Source organism: Ammospiza nelsoni, chromosome 3, assembly GCF_027579445.1.
Source record: "Ammospiza nelsoni isolate bAmmNel1 chromosome 3, bAmmNel1.pri, whole genome shotgun sequence".
Lineage (NCBI taxonomy): Eukaryota > Metazoa > Chordata > Aves > Passeriformes > Passerellidae > Ammospiza > Ammospiza nelsoni.
In genome coordinates, this window is record NC_080635.1 from 31,561,993 (window position 1) to 31,577,684 (window position 15,692).

General features: G+C 46.2%; 1 protein-coding gene across 1 annotated transcript in view; it reads left to right on the forward strand.

Annotated features, from left to right (window-relative positions):
- The window catches only part of MDGA1 (MAM domain containing glycosylphosphatidylinositol anchor 1), a 140,390-nt gene that overhangs the window by 46,990 nt on the left and 77,708 nt on the right, over nt 1-15,692 (forward strand). Inside the window, exons 3-6 of the mRNA XM_059468942.1 lie at nt 707-846; nt 3,569-3,743; nt 8,086-8,282; nt 11,081-11,213. Of these exons, the coding sequence (XP_059324925.1) occupies nt 707-846; nt 3,569-3,743; nt 8,086-8,282; nt 11,081-11,213 (645 nt within the window). The remainder of the gene's footprint in view (nt 1-706; nt 847-3,568; nt 3,744-8,085; nt 8,283-11,080; nt 11,214-15,692) is intronic.

The window sequence follows — 15,692 nt, forward strand, 5'->3', positions numbered from 1 at the left end:
ACTTTTCCACTGCACTGGTCTTCACCCATTTTCCTGGCTGGACTGGCAGTAATTGGTCTCCATTAGCAGCCGTAGGTGGAGAAATCTCTACAGATTATGGGGTCCCCTGGCCCTGCAGAGGCTGTTTCCTCTGGCTCAGGGCTGAGACAGGCTGCTATTTAATATGGGAAAGACTTGTTTTTCCTGCAGTGTTTGCTATGCCTGTTCTAGGGATATGTGCTAATAGCTGTACAGAGCTTCAGGGCCCTTTCTTACTCTGCTCAGTAGTTATCCCAGCCCCCTGCAAGGTAAATCATAGTAATCAGCCTTATTTTAGACAGGTGTGGAGCAGTTGTGATTTGACCAGGTCCCTGCTATAGCTGCTTGCACATACTCCTTTCCAGGAGAGATGACAGCAGGAAATTTTTAGTCCTCAACCTATGCAGGAGGGTCCGCCCCAAAAAAGTGCCATATTCTGCTTTTCAGTGTCTAGAAAAGCTCATCCCTACAGAACCAATGGTTTTTAAGTAGTAGTTGATATCAGTCACTCAGGAAATGGGGAAAATTGCTTAATAGTATATCTCCTAAGAGCTCCATGATTCATTCCCAGAACTTCCTAGCTCTTCCCCTCTGTGGCTTATGAGGTGGGGGAAGCCACCCTGGGCAGTGGGCATCAGGAAATGGGCTCTGTTCATTTCCATCTTTACCTCTTCTTTCCTTTCTACAGCTCCTGCTCAGGCCCAAATCATCCATGCTGGGCAAGCATGCGTGGTGAAGGAAGACAACATCAGTGAACGTGTTTACACAATTCGGGAGGGGGACACGCTGGTCCTGCAGTGCCTGGTCACAGGACACCCCCGGCCACAGGTAAGCCTTCAGTCTTACCTTCAGCCATGCCACCCCATGGTACTTGTTTGTAGTCTCCACAGAGAGGAGAACTGTGGGCAGTGAGGTGTCCAGCTTCCTCCGACACATTGGACTTGGGAAGGGATGCTCCATTTTGCAAGCACTTAGCTTGTTTAGCTGTGAAGCATTTAAGCTTGCTTTCATGAAAACAGTCCACAAAGCTTGGCAGAAGCTTACAAAAACCTTCTACTTGTCTTCAGTATGTGAAGTCTCTCCAAAAACCTAAAGCCCAAACTGAAATCTCAAATCTTTAACCCACTTACTACAAAGTAGGAACATCCTGGAAGACGCTTCCCATATGTGCTTACCTTAGGAGTTGGTCCTTCATGGTCTGTCCATTTCTCAGCTTCCCTGGATGTACAGCCAAGGGGATGCTGCTTCAGGAAGCTGTTGGTAGTGCACCTCACTGAGCCCCACACAGAACCTGCTGTTCATTGCTTTGAGACCACCAAGCAGAGGCAGAGCCAGACCTGCAGCACAGGACTCATCCATGCTGTGGTCAGAGACACAGCCCAGTGGGGAGGCACAAAGCTGAGCTTGGCTGATGATTGCAGTCCTTACTTGGGTGCCCAGAGGTTTGCACAGCCTCGGGCCCGTGCAGCCACCTCAGCACCCTTCAGATACTCCAGCTGGGCAGTTCAGAGTTGTTGTGGAGGTGTCTGTAGAGGTGCTGGCCTAGAGCATGGGTCTGCCAGCTCTGGGACAGAGTGCTAGGAGTGGCAGCTGGTGCACACTGCGAGGCTGGATGTGCCAGAATACCCTCAGGGGAGCCACGTGTGATAGCTGCCTTGGCCCCATTCCTCAGTCCTGCCAAAGACACTTGTGGCAAGAAGCCATGCATCTTCTCATGCCAGTTAATGCCTCCGTAGGCCTGCTTGTGAGGACCTACTTGGCAATGAGGTGATGACAAAGGCAAGGATTTGAAATGGTTTTTCCATGAAAATATCCTGGAAACAATAAAAAGAAAATTACCTGAGCCAAATCAGCAAAAACAACCAGCCTAGGCTTGTGACAGTGATGGATAAATGATACCTGTGTGCATTAGAAATGGGGAATTTGGTAGCAGTGTCCCTGCCTAAGGTTGTTGAATGCATGGAAAAGTCTTGGCACGTTGCAGGGATTTGAGCCTGAGTATCTAGAGAGATTTCTGGAGAAGAGCCTGTTGCAGAGAGCATGATGGTGATCAACACTCTGGCTTGTCATTGCCAGACCTGCACAGGGAGCACCAGAGCCTAGAACCAGGCATGACCAGGGAGACTAGACCCTGCACATATAAAATGTGTCATGCGTCCCATTTCTGCCTTCCCTCCTAATGGATTGATTTTTTCCCTAGCTAAGCTCTTATCCTAACCTGTGTTTAATCTTCTCTTTCCCTTTCTATCAACCAGTCATTAAAGCATGAAAATGTGGCCAAAATACTAAAATGAGATGGTGATTGAGAAGATTAAAGAGCTGGCTGAAGTGTCTTTCAAAGCAGGAGACTCCAAGAGTCTTGGAGCCCTCAGACAATTTCATAAGCCTACAAAGGCTGAATAAATCCATGGTCAATAGCTCCAAAAATCTGCTCAGCCTGGTGCTCTGGGATGGGATGTAGACACTCCTGTTCGTTCTAGAGCATCAGCACCAATCAGGTGATGGCAGTGAGCTTTAGTCAAAATCTGAAGAGTGGTGAAGGTATTTGGTCTGTGGTCATTGCTGAATGAAAGTCTCTCTTCTTTCCGCTGGCTGATCTTGCTGGATCTCAGTTCCAGAGTCCAAATTATCCCAGAGTAGGAGGCCAGCAGTCCCCAGCCTTTAGAAGGGAGGTTGCTGATATGGAAAACCAATGGACTGAGAAAAGCTGTCTCTCTCTTTCATTGTGTGGAGTGCACAAAACAAGGGGGAAGGTTGTATTGTTACTGCAAGGGCTGTACCTCATTCCAGACAAAAGAGAAACCCTTCAGTCTTTGGGATTGCTGTCTTCTTGCCACCACTCACCATGAACTATCATGCAGCTCTCTTGCCCCTTCCAGCCAGGATTTTGAGACATGTAACATAAGGAAAAACAAATAAAAAGATGGCTTGAAATCTGAAGGGATTTTTTTTTTTTCTGTATCTTTAAAAATGGAGGAAAATCATGTGTGCTGTGAAAGGATGACTTAGAAAAATAAAATACACAGGGGTTCCCAGTGGGAAAGGGGAAAGAGTCAGATAGCAACTGCCTTTTCTCACTCATGGAAAAGCAAAAAGTAGAAATAGCCGTGCTGTCCAGAAAAAGATGAGTGTGGACTGCAGCAAAAGCTCTGTAGCTGTGAGCTGATGTCTGCTGTAGTGTCCTGGCCTACCAGCCACGTGGGGTCTCAAGGCTGAACACTGAAAGTCCTGTGCTGTGCAAATGGTGGCATAAAACTGAGCAAGCTGCTGGGTTTGCAGGATCAGAGCAGGAGTGGCAAACATGCAGTGTGTGTCTGGGTGAACTGAGGGGTTCCCCTGGACACTTGGATATGGGGATTGGCAGTGAACCAGAATCAGTGGCTGGGCTACTGAGGCATAGTGAGATCAGTAGTGAGCTTTGGCAAGTCTGGCGGTGCTGTAGGACCTCTTTATGGGAGTAGCTAGGGAAGAGCAACAAAGGGAGCTCTGCTGAATCTTGGGATCTCTGTTTTCTGTCCCTGATTTCATTTCTCTTGTTCTTCCCACGCAGGTGAGATGGACCAAAACTGCTGGCAGCGCGTCGGACAAATTCCAAGAGACGTCAGTGCTTAACGAGACCCTTCGGATTGAGAAGATCCAAAGGCTGCAGGGGGGCCGCTATTACTGTAAAGCAGAAAATGGGGTTGGGGTCCCTGCCATCAAGTCCATTCGAGTAGATGTGCAGTGTAAGTCGTTTAGCGGCAACCCAGACCTTCCCACAGTTCTACTGCGTGTCTCTGCCTCACTGCGGGGCCAGCAGGGAGCTGCATTGCCCTAGGACCACCTGCACGTGACTCAGGAGCAGAGGGACTGCCATCCGTGCTCTCCCAAGGGTCTTTCTTGCCTAGGAGGTTAGATCCATCCCTGCAGCATACAGCTCTGCTGTTCCTGTGATTCATTCTTACCTGGGTGTTGTGATGTCCGTCACTGACAGGGTTCCCTAGCACGTGTCCAGGATGTAGCATTGGGCGTGGCTTCTGCTTTCTTTGTCTTCCTTTTGAAGCTGGCAGAGCTTGAAGCAAGCAATGTTTCTTGAAGTTGGTAGTACCCCGCATACTGGGGACATTTCTGAAACCAATGTCCTGTGCCCAACATTGCTTCTTCTGTAGCATGCTGGAAACAGAGCTGAAAACTCTGGAATGCAGCTGAGGAGGCTGAGCTGTTATAGGGTGAATATGAAGGTGACTCAACATTGCCCTGGTTTGTCATAGTGCCCATAATGTGAAGGTGATTCAACATTTCTCTGGCTGGTACCCATCATTCTTGAGTCCTGGAGATGCTGCTAGTGGTTTTCCAGCTTGGGCTTCAAGTTTTGAGGGCTTCTCTTAATGTTTGCTTCTTGGACTTTAGTATTTATTCTTGGGTTGCTGTGATCAAAAGGGAGGGAAACTAAACTTACTCTGTAAGGCCCAAATGGGAGAAATTCAAGATTTAATATATAGGCAACTTGTTTTGCTCTCTTGGAGAAGGCATTACATTGTCCTTGACTATCCACTATTCCAATTTTCTCCAGCCCAATTAACACCAAATCCCTCTCCTCACTCATATTATTTGAGAAGGCAAGAGGTTGATGCTAAAAAGTTGTAAAGTATGATAAAGCAGCTGAACCTGTCATGAGCTGTTCTACATTCCTTCTGGTTTTTCTCCTTCCTTCTGAGCTTAAGGGCACTGTGGTCATCTGTCAGTGGTACAACCTCCAAGATTCAAAACCTCAGTACACACCTGGAGTCTGGGCAGACCTTTTTGCTGCCAGCAGCTGCTGCCTGACTGCTTCCTTTTAGTCCTGCTGTCCAGCCCAGGTGTGATGTGACTTTCACAAAATGTGCCACAGACTTGGGCATCCTTAGCTTTTGGTAGGTTCATGATCCACTGTCCTACTATATGGCTGGAGTAGCTCCCATCTGTTCCTGCCTTGCCCTACCCTTTACTGGAGTAGTGTAGTGTGGGCACTATCCTGTCTAGGCTGTGGAAGTGGATTGCTTCAACAGCAGTCACTGTGGATAGCATGAGTGTGTCCTCATTGGCATTGCATCACTTTGTTTAGAGAAGTTCTGGCACCCTCCCTAGATCTGCTTGGCTTCTCTGCCTGTTTCTTCTCTTCCATTTAGTGGAGGCATGTGATAAATCTCCATTGCAAAGGATACTTGGTTTTCCCAAGGCTTAGTGTGATACCTTGCCAGGACCTGGGTCTCTAGGAACAGGACTGTGCCATGAATCTCTTCATGCCATGAGGGTGCTCCCACGGTGCAGGCTGGAGCTAGAGTGATGTAGCATCCCGTGGTCCCTCATGCAGCTCTGACCTGTAGAACTGTGGGGCTAATGGGGTGGCCAAGGGCTTTCTCATACTAACATCTACTCTGCAGATGGACTTGGTACTGCACCTCTGTTCTGCTCACTTGGTTTTTGGGGAGGAGAGACTATTTTCTGCCAGTATTTGCAGTAGGTACAAGGGAACACATGGGAAAAGCCACGGTTTTTTTGAACACTCACCCAGGCAACCCTCAGCTGAATGAACCAGAATTTGAAAACAAACCCCTTCTTTTCCTGCATCTCATTTTGTAGTTAGAGGTAAGTAATCACTCTCATGTGTACCTTGGTGTCCTTGACAGATGCTGCTAGTCCTCAGTCATACTTTTACTGCTTGGCAGTGAGGTTGCGCAGAGAGCACCGTTGGTGCCAAGAGGATATTAAACTGAGAACACTAACCCATGTAGCATAATATTCCTCTGCCCCAAGTGGGCATCAGTGAGGCTTAAAAGTGTTGGTTGGATACTGGCAGAGAGGCGGCTGCTCTTCTGAGTATTTCCATGTGGGAGAGAGAGAAGGTAAGGAAAAGAAAAGAATGAATGTTTACAAGCTTTTATTGTGCATGAAACGTCCCATGTGATCATCTCCATGAACTGCCTTGGGCCAAATTTATCATTGGAGCAGCTCACTGACATCAGTGGCATTACTTGTACATCAAGGACATACATATTGTTGTAGGACTTATTTTAGCTTTTCTCAGAAGGGCTAGACCTAGAGCTGACTTCTGCAGAAGAGCGCTGAAGAATTCAAAGGAGGAAAGTTTTAGAAACCAAAAAGAAGATGTTGTTTTCTGTGTGGGGAGTAGCTGGGAGCTAGGAGACTGGAATGGTGAGCTGCTTCTTCAGTTAGTAAGGCAAGTGTTTACCGAGAAACAATCTCAGAAGGATGGTAGCTACAGAGTCACTCATGTGAAGTTTGAACAAATAAAGTAAGGTTAAAGACAAGGAAGGAGGAAAAGAGGAGAGATTGTGCTCAAGGTCCTGGTCCAAAAGAATTTGATGTTCAGTCATCCTGTGGCCACATGAAGACAGCACTGTATCGAGAGGAGCCTTTTTTTTCCCCATCTGCATATGTTTTTCTTCAGCCGTGGGTGTTTTTTGGTGGGTGGAGTTTTTTTATGGGATATATTTTGTGTCTTGTCATTATTCATTAATGGCTCTACTCATATCTCTGCACTATGGTCAAGCAGACAAATTTCAGGTCACATAACAATTGCTGTTTGCCAAGCATACTGCTCATTAAAAGAAGCAAACCCACAAGTTGACACTTGTGATTCAGCAGAGAGCATACGTTGTTTGGATGGCATGTTAGCAGAAACTCATCCCTGCTTCCCTCTTCCTTTCTGAAAGTCAGATCTCCAAACTTACAAATCTGTAAAATAAAATATTGTGAAAATTAGGTGGCATGGCAGGGCAGGAGGCGATGAGCCTGTGAAGCATGTGCAGAGAGGATTGTGCTGGCAGCACAGGAGGACACAGGGTACAAGTGCCTCAGTTTCCTTGCAGCTGAAGATGGCGTCATAATGCTCCTGAAAATATAGAATTGCTTCAACTTGAGCTCAAAAGGTGCCTTGTAGACATACTTAAAGACACAGGGACTGATTCCCATTTTAGAGAGCCAATTCTTGTTGAAAGGGATATTTACATTTAACCTCAGTCTCAAAGTGCTTTCGTGAGGAGAAAGATCCACTGCCTCTGAAGTGTCCCTCATGCTACCTTGATGTTCAAACATTGATATCTGCTGCAACTTCTGAGAAAATCATCCCTTTTTAGCAGGTGAGCAACTGTAGTGGGGCAGTATGCTCTGTGTGGATGGAGAAAATCCTCTTTCTGTAGGATTATTGCTTCTGTCCTTGAAAATATAGCCACTGATAACCATTGATGCAGTCATGGTGGCTGTGTGTCTGATGCAAGTACAATAAGGGAATTGAAAGGAACATCTTCTGTAAAGAAAGAGAACAAAGAAATCTGATCAGTTTAGGGAGAGGTAATAGTGTTGCAGTAACTAGAAGTTGCCAAAGGACAGTTGACACAGACTTTGAAGAAAATACACAGAGGATATTTAATAGGAAGAGAGAAAAATTATGCATACCTATTACAGTGTTTTGCATCGCACATTACCGTGATTCCTCACAAGATTTGCTCTGTCTAGATGACTTTCCAACTCAGCTCCTTCATTTTGTCCTGATTTTTTACTTTCATTCCTTGTCTTGAAGGTTTGTCATGTCATTTGTATGGACATCTTACAGTCCTGGGCTTAGCCCCATGATTTCAGGAGAGATTTGGGAGCTAGAAGATGGAGAAATGATGGAACAGAGTTTCCTGGGATCCTCTCACTGAAGTAGAAAGTAGTGATTTTCTGTAGGGGGGTACCATTGAGGAATATGAAGCAGCCCACTGCTCTGAGACACATGTGGCAGGCAGGTGGGTTTTTTTGAGGATTGCATGGGGCTCTGCAAACCAGAGACTGCTTTCTATTCCCTGAAGGTTTGTGTGGTGAGTGGGAGAATTCTGGCTTCTCCTGTGTGTTCCCTTTATATATTGGTTGTACTACCTGCCCTCAGGTAGGAAAACTGCTCTTAAATCAGCAGCTGTCATCAGCCAGGTGTGTGGGACCTTCCCCTCTCCTCGGTGGTACCTGGAGCACCATCTGCCCTGCAGGCTGTGCACGCAGACCAGGCTTTGCTAACAGCGGCTGCGACCCTCCTTGCCTCCCTTGCAGATCTGGATGAGCCTGTTCTCACCGTTCACCAGACCATCAGTGATGTGCGGGGCAGCTTCTACCAGGAGAAGACCGTCTTCCTGCGCTGCACGGTCAACTCCAACCCGCCCGCTCGCTTCATCTGGAAACGGGGAGCTGAGACACTTTCTCACAGTCAGGACAATGGGGTGGACATCTACGAGCCCCTTTACACACAGGTGAAAATAAGCAAACCTCTGCCAGCTTGTCTTGAGTGTCTTGCTGATGCAGGGCACTGTGGTGGGTGGTGTTTCCTTCCCTGCATGGATTGTGATGCTGGGGAGAAGGTGCAGGCTGTCTCCAGAAGGGCAGGTAGACCTTCCTTCTGCATGCAAATTGCGAGGGTGCAAGAGGAGCAGAGAAGTAGGAGGGAGTGTGGCCTAGGAGGACCTTTCCCTTTTTATCACTGTCCCTGAGAGCAGTGACACAGTTCCTCTACTAAGGCTATGCAGCTGTTGGATGACTGAGACTAATATCCAAAAAATCCCAAGACTGGATTTCCTCTATCTCCTATCGCTAATTTTTTTTTTTTTTCTTAATTGAGTGCCCAGGCTCCATATATCAGGGAAAGGCTTCCTGTTCAGCAGTGTGAGCAAATGGCAGGCATCGCTGTGGGATCCATGAGTTTTTCTAATGGCCACAATAATGGGGAGCCCAACGCCTGGGCACTTGCTGATTTGTCCTAGGACAAGGTGTCCATGTCTTTTCTCCTTCTCCTGCCTGCCTGTGTTGGACTTGCCCTGCACATCCAGGTTTCCCCTGTAAACACCACTTTCTTCACAGTAATTAGTCAGCCTATGCAATGGGAGATGGAAGGGAACTTTTCTTTTGCCAGGGCATTCTGAGCATGTTACCCTGAGCTGAGCTCAGGAGCTGAATGTACTTTAGACACTAATCAGCCCCAGTACTGCCAGCAAGGCTGCTGGGGAGCACATGGCAGGGATGAGTGGGAAGGGCTGAAAGGGCAGCTCTCCAGGGCTCCTGTTTCATCCCAAGCACCTTCCTGCATTCCCAAAGCTGGGCCCAGAGCACATTCTGGCTGAGTTTGATTTCTGAGCAATGCTCCAGGCAACCTTTAAGTTAATGTAGTCATGTTCATATTTTATTGAAACACGCCATCTCTGTAGGCCGTGAAAATGGGCATCCAAATGGAAATATTCAGGGGGATGAGGAGGGAGGAGAGAGCTGCAGGTTAGTGGCAGATTTGCAGAAACACTGTAGGTCAGAGCTGCTGTTTGGCCCTGAAGACAGCTTTGTCTGTGTGCTGTGTGCCTCCCAACTAGGACATCCCTGGCCTTGGAGGAAGCCACCATGGGCTCTTCCAGTTTTCACTAGGGTCAGTGTCATTAACAGGAGATGTTGCCTAATGAGAGGATATCTTAGGACTTGGGATATTTTCTCTAGCTAAATAAGGCATCTGGCAAAAATTCACCATGTTGCAGCATTAATGTTTAAATGGCCCAGCGTGCTGCAGCTCCTGTCAGGCAATGCTGCTGACATGATGGGTCATTCCCAGCTCTGACAGAGGGTGTTGGGACTGCTGTGCTCAGACAGGCGTGCCCTTGCGGTCCTCTCCTTAACACCAGCATAAGCCTGTAAGTTTGGGTTGGTAAGAGTTGAAGTTAACAAAAACACACCTCTGCAGCACTGTTGGAAGGGGAAATCTGGCCGGAATGTTTAACAAAGTACCCTTCACTGGAGTTTGCAGTGTTGTCTTAAAGATGATCCTCTATCAGTGTCATGTTTGAATAGGCTTTTACATTAAAAATGAGGTGGAGATTTCACTGCTTAAGCTTTTTAAAACTTACTTACACTGAGGGCTTATACCCATGTACCTAAATTCACTAATCAATAAACAGGAAATACATATGACCCTGTCAGTATGTAGATGACACACATATTGTAAATGCCATCATTTGTGTGGCATAGCAACAATTCTCAGGGGACAGGACTCTCTTGGGTTACTGGTGCCCTGGGTTTTCTCATTCTTATTTACTCACCCCACGTCCTTGTTCTCTGCATATTAGCATTCCTGAGCTCATTGTCCAGTCCCTTGAGGTTGTTCTCTGGAGGATTTGTCATGCTGACACCTCCTCACACTTGCGGGCGGTTATGGAATGGTTTCTCCAAAAGAGATTTAGACAAACTCAAGGAGAACAACAGCAACAAGCTGTCAGCAGAAGACATACGAGTTGCAGGGTGTGCAGACCATAGGATGATTCTCAGAGCTTTCTTCATTCCATAAATAAAAGTCTACAGAACACGTCTGTCGTTAATGTAACAACTTGGTTCTGTTTCTATAACAAGCCAGTAACTAATGGAGTGCAGGCAGTGATTTTATTTGTTACCTTAGAATGAGAAAAGGCTATCAAACTCTCTGCAGTCACTCTGGATTTACATCAGCATAAATGAGATTAGAATCTGGAGAAGAGGCATCAGAAAGTTTTGGAAGTTCTCTGAGTATTTCTCTGAATTTTTTTTTCCTCCTGTACTGCAGATTTCTAGAGCACAACTGTTGAATTTGTCATATTTAGGCCAGTATTAGTGCCTCAATCTTCTCTGATATACTTTGGTATGGCAATGTTGAGTCCTCAGTGACTTCCTTTGGGTTCCTACTGACATATCGGAGTTAGATCTCAGGGTCTGTTCTGGGTGGTTAAGGTTTGTCATGTTCTACAAGATGTTTCTTGCAGTAGTTAATGAGAAATTATGCCCAGACCTGTTTGGCAGTGCTCTCAGGTCATGTCAGTCAGTTGCTGAGTGTTTTGTGAAACCCTGGAGGTGAAATGACCACTGCAAACATTTTGTGTCTCCTTTACATAGAGCTATGGGGGGCTTGAAATCTGCACAGTTCCCTAAGGTTTTCATGGGAGCTGCTGGTAATCTGTAAACTTTGGGACAGGATATAGGCTTGGACTGATGATCTGTGCTTTGGACACCTGTGTCTTTTCTTGCCCCTATTTTTCCCAAATCCCAGGGTGAAACCAAAGTCCTGAAGCTGAAGAACCTTCGACCTCAGGATTATGCCAGCTACACGTGCCAGGTGTCTGTCCGCAATGTCTGCAGTATTCCTGACAAATCCATCACCTTCCAGCTCACAAACACCACAGGTAAGAGGGGACAGGAAGGGTCCCTGCAGCCCTCTGACCCTTCACCTCCTCAACAGCCATTACTCCTCCAGGAGGATAACCCAGCACTCTGTCCAGGGCCTGCAGCACCCCGACCTCATTGACATGGTTTATGGGATTACAGATCCTTCCCATGGAAGTCTTGTGGCCAGTGCTGCTCTAGTTTCTTGTAGCACTGCATGTGGCCAGGCCTGCCATGAGATCATTAAAACAGACTACGTGTAGGTGTTGAGGCACTATGTAGCTTCTAATTCATACACTGTTTTATTTATTTATAATTCTAAGTGACTTTAAAAATAGATTTGATACAGCCTAGAGTGGGGCAGTGCTGCAGGAGTTCTTACAAATAATTCATCCATGTGTGACTCCAGCCTGGTTTGCCAGGCTGTGCTCTAGGCACCTCCCAGGTAACGAGCTCCGCTGGTGCCAGTGTTTGTGAAAAGAATACCTATCCAGTGCCTTCCTAATAAATACGTTTTACACTTATATTTGTACTGGCAGTGCTTGAGGGTATCTCCAGTTGTGAGCAGATTCACTTTGGTGCCTCTTGCTTGACGTGCAATAAGTGAACAGTAACTGAGTGTCATGTAGCAAATACTGGCAAGGACTGGATTGGAACCTGTCCATTAAAAAAACCCAAACCAAAACTACACACAATAAAAAAATCCCCACCCATAAAGCCCTCATGTGTGTTGAATATTTGCAAATAATAAGTAAATGTCAGGAAATTGCTTCCAGCCCTGGAGTATTCCATGATCAGAGAGAAAGGCATTGTAACTGTTTGAATTATTCACCTCTTTAATGTAACACAAAGCATTTTCATCCCTTGTGTCATCTTTGTGCAGTGGAAACAAGAACTTTTTTTGATGTTGTTAACTGTTGACAGGATACTGTGGATATTTTTTAAATTATGTTTATTGATCTGAGTTGAGTTCCAAGGTGCTGAACAATAGTTTCCTCATTTTATGTAGGAAGAAGAAAAATAATGAGCTTAAGAAAGCAAATTATAGCTAATGTCAGAAAAAAAGTATTCTCTTTGTAGCAAGATTTCTAAACATGTCTTGAACAACTCACCCTATTATCTGAATTTCTCTCAGGATGAGAGTGTAGCAAATGTTGAAATATTCCCTCTAAAAACTTATCTTCTGTTCATGATGAAAAAAGGGATCTTATACAGCTCTTCTTCTCTGTGTACCTTTACCTTTGAAGAGTTAGAAAATCAAATTTCTCTTTATGTCCACTCCCCCTGCCAGCCCAAGCACAGGGAAACTACTCCTTATTTCAATCCATCCCCTGTCATGGGGAAAATTTCTTTTCAGGTTGTACTTGATGACAAGTCAGCGATATGGCTCAATTTACACCAGTTTCTTAAGCACATCTATCTAGAATTTTTTTCTCCTGTTTTTAATTATAAATGCATATTTATACATAGTTACAGTGGAGCTCTACAAGCTCAAAGGGGCCATGGAAAATGTGTTCTTAGCAAATTGTATTAAAAGTTGGCAGTGAAAATGAAGCTGGCATTGCGGTGGGAGCAGGGTTTATGTTAAATAGCATGGCTATATTTAACATGAAATATTATATGGGTTACTTGCCCTGTAGGTAGTATTGTGCATAGGTGAGGAAATATTTAAATGAAATTCTTTAATTCTCTCCTATTTTGCCTAGGTCTTTCCTCTTCCCCTTGCGCTTGTGCTTTCACAGTTTCTCTAGACCTGGCTGTGCCCAGAATCCTGAACAGCTTCACTCAGGATGCCTTTGCCTTTATAACTGAGAAGGGCCCAAAGGATGCTGAAATGCTTGGAAATTTCTCTCTCTTAAATATTTATAGTCCAGGCACTACAGGCCTTGAGGTGAATTGGTGGGTCAGGTCAGGCCAGGCCAGGGGAATCTCCTCAGCTCATTTGCTGTTCCTCAGCTGGCTCCTCAGTGTCCTTTGGGAAGATCATAGTCTGTGGTAAGGAGATGGACTTCTCCTAAGCTCTGCTCAGCAACTTGAGCCTTGCAGCAGGGAATGGGTTGTTTGTCTGCAACCTTAGTGGGGAGGAGATGTCCCTGCTCCCTCTCTGTTCTGCTGCTGTTGCCTGGCTCCAGAGCAGCAGGTTGGGTCCACAGAGCCACAGGACCAGCTCAGCAACAGGCTGCCATCACCCGCTACAGCAGGGGCAGCCTGACTTTTCCCCCTTCCTCAATTTCTGCAATATTAACCAGCCCAGCTGGTTAATTCTTCTGGAGTTTTACTGCAGCAAATTGGACTTCAAAGGGAATTGAAAGCGATTCTTTGTTTTTAATGGTCCCTCGCTGCTCGGCAGACTCCGCCAGCAGGTTTTCTGAGCCAAGAACAAAAGGAATTGCCACAGGTTACAAATAAATGAGAATCATCTCCTGCATAACAATGTCTGCAGTCTGTTAACCTCTGTCTGCTGTCGGGAGTGGGAGTGGGGAGTGGCAGCCCACGCAGGCTGCCACAGCCAAGGCTCCATTCTGGGGCATGTTGTGGGAGCTTGCTTCCTGCAGATTTGCAGTGTCCCTGCCTTGTTCATGCATGCACACACAGCCTGCCTTCATGCAGTGCTTGCATGTCACCTTTTTAACATGTTGCCTTGCCCAGAGCTGGGCAAGATGAGTGTGGGTCAGATATTTGCATATCCAATCTCAAACCTGCAAGAGCCCTAAATCTTAACCAGAGCCTGCAGGACCTCTGCTTTGTGCTCCCCAACTCTGACACCTTCTCTCTGGACATGGGCTGGTCTCAGGCTTTCTCTGTCTCTGACAGGGATGGATGGAGATTCCCAGGCAAGATGCTGCATCTGCCAGTTTGTCTGTGCACTGTGAACCTGAGACCAGTTCAATGTCCAGGGGCAGAAACAGCTATTTGGTGTCAGCTACACTGAGTTAGTGACAGGAATGTGTCCTGCCCAACCATGGTGAGTTGAGCTATTGTGTTTATGGGCTTCATACTATCTCATGAAACCATCTGGAGCTTGGTGAGGATGTACAAATCCTTCCTTTGCTATTTAATAAGCATTAACCCTTGCACACTATTTACAAGACTCCTGCAAAGAGACCTGACAAAGTCTGTTTGAGTGCAGGCTGTGGCCTCCTGAAATTCAAAGGCTCCAAACACTGGCCTCAAAATGGCCAGTGGAGGTAGCAGAAGAGCCACCTTGTTCCTTAGGCATGGCTGGCCATCTCTGACACAAATAGTATGTGCAGTGGCCAGGGAGGACTTCATATTCAGTACACCAAAGCATATCCCAGCATGGCAGTAGTTGTGCCACTAAATTATGGCACCGGTGCTGAGGAGAGGAGAGTCCTCCTTGCCTTGTTTGTATGGGCTGTAATTCAGAGATCCAACACAAATCCAGCACAGCTCATTAACACAGGGTCCAGGGAGAGAAGAGGCAGAAATAATGATGCTGTTAAATCAGGCTTCATGAATATGGAACAATGTCTTATTTTGCATTATTATGGCCATTACTTAAAACATACTCCCAGCTTTTTTGCTGGGGACTGCTACTTTCTCAGCTCTGTCTGGATGGAGCCAGTGATAGTGCTCATAGAGGCTTTGAAAGACTTTTCATGGAATGAAATGGAGAATACAAAGGGAAGGATTTTGGATCAGTTCCTAGAGGAGGCTGTAGTGAGAAATAAAATAAAACCAAAAAAACAGGCGCGAAGGCATTCAAAGGAGAGGTTGTGTAGACACTTTGAATCAGTCTCAACTCATCTGAATGTGAAGGAGAATTGCTCTGGTTGTGATGGCCCCCAGGTGTACAGAAAAGCATATTAAACACCTGAGGAGGTAAAGGAGATTAAGAACTGGGTCAGAGCTGCTGTTAATCATCTGTTAGGGTGCAGACAGGTCCTGGTCCTCCATATCGGTCTCCGAGCTGCAAAGACTATCTGCTTGGCAAAGCCTTTGCCTCTCAAAGATGTCCAGTTGGGTGTGAGAGATAGAGAGTTGTGTCATGGGATAGCTGAGAAAGCTTTTTTTAATGATAGACCTTCCCTAAAGCTCACTCCTTGGGATGGAAATTCTGAATCAGAGGAGTGGTTTAATGCCAGCTGTCCTTGAGCACAAGCAGTGGTTGGGTTCAAGCAGGCTCCTTTGAGGCTGTCCTTTCTCCTTCTCCTCTCCATCAAGGCTACAAAGGTTTCCATTGCCCTTAGGCCTAGCTGCAGTTGTTCAGTGGCCTGAAACTTCAGGCCTTGGGTTTTTCACTGCCAAATGTTGACTCTTTGCCACCCCTTTATGTGTAGAATGGGTTTATTTGGCTTCTCTTCTGACCTGCATCCTAAAGCCATAGAGAACCTGAACTGAGCACTGATAAAATGTCATAGCTGCTTTGTGCTCCAGTCCTAAGCACTACTGGTAGAGTGTTTTCTGGGGCAGTGTGAGGTCCTGCCTGCTCTGTTTCCTAGCCATAAAAGAGCAGAGTGTTCTTATTCAAAGATGTG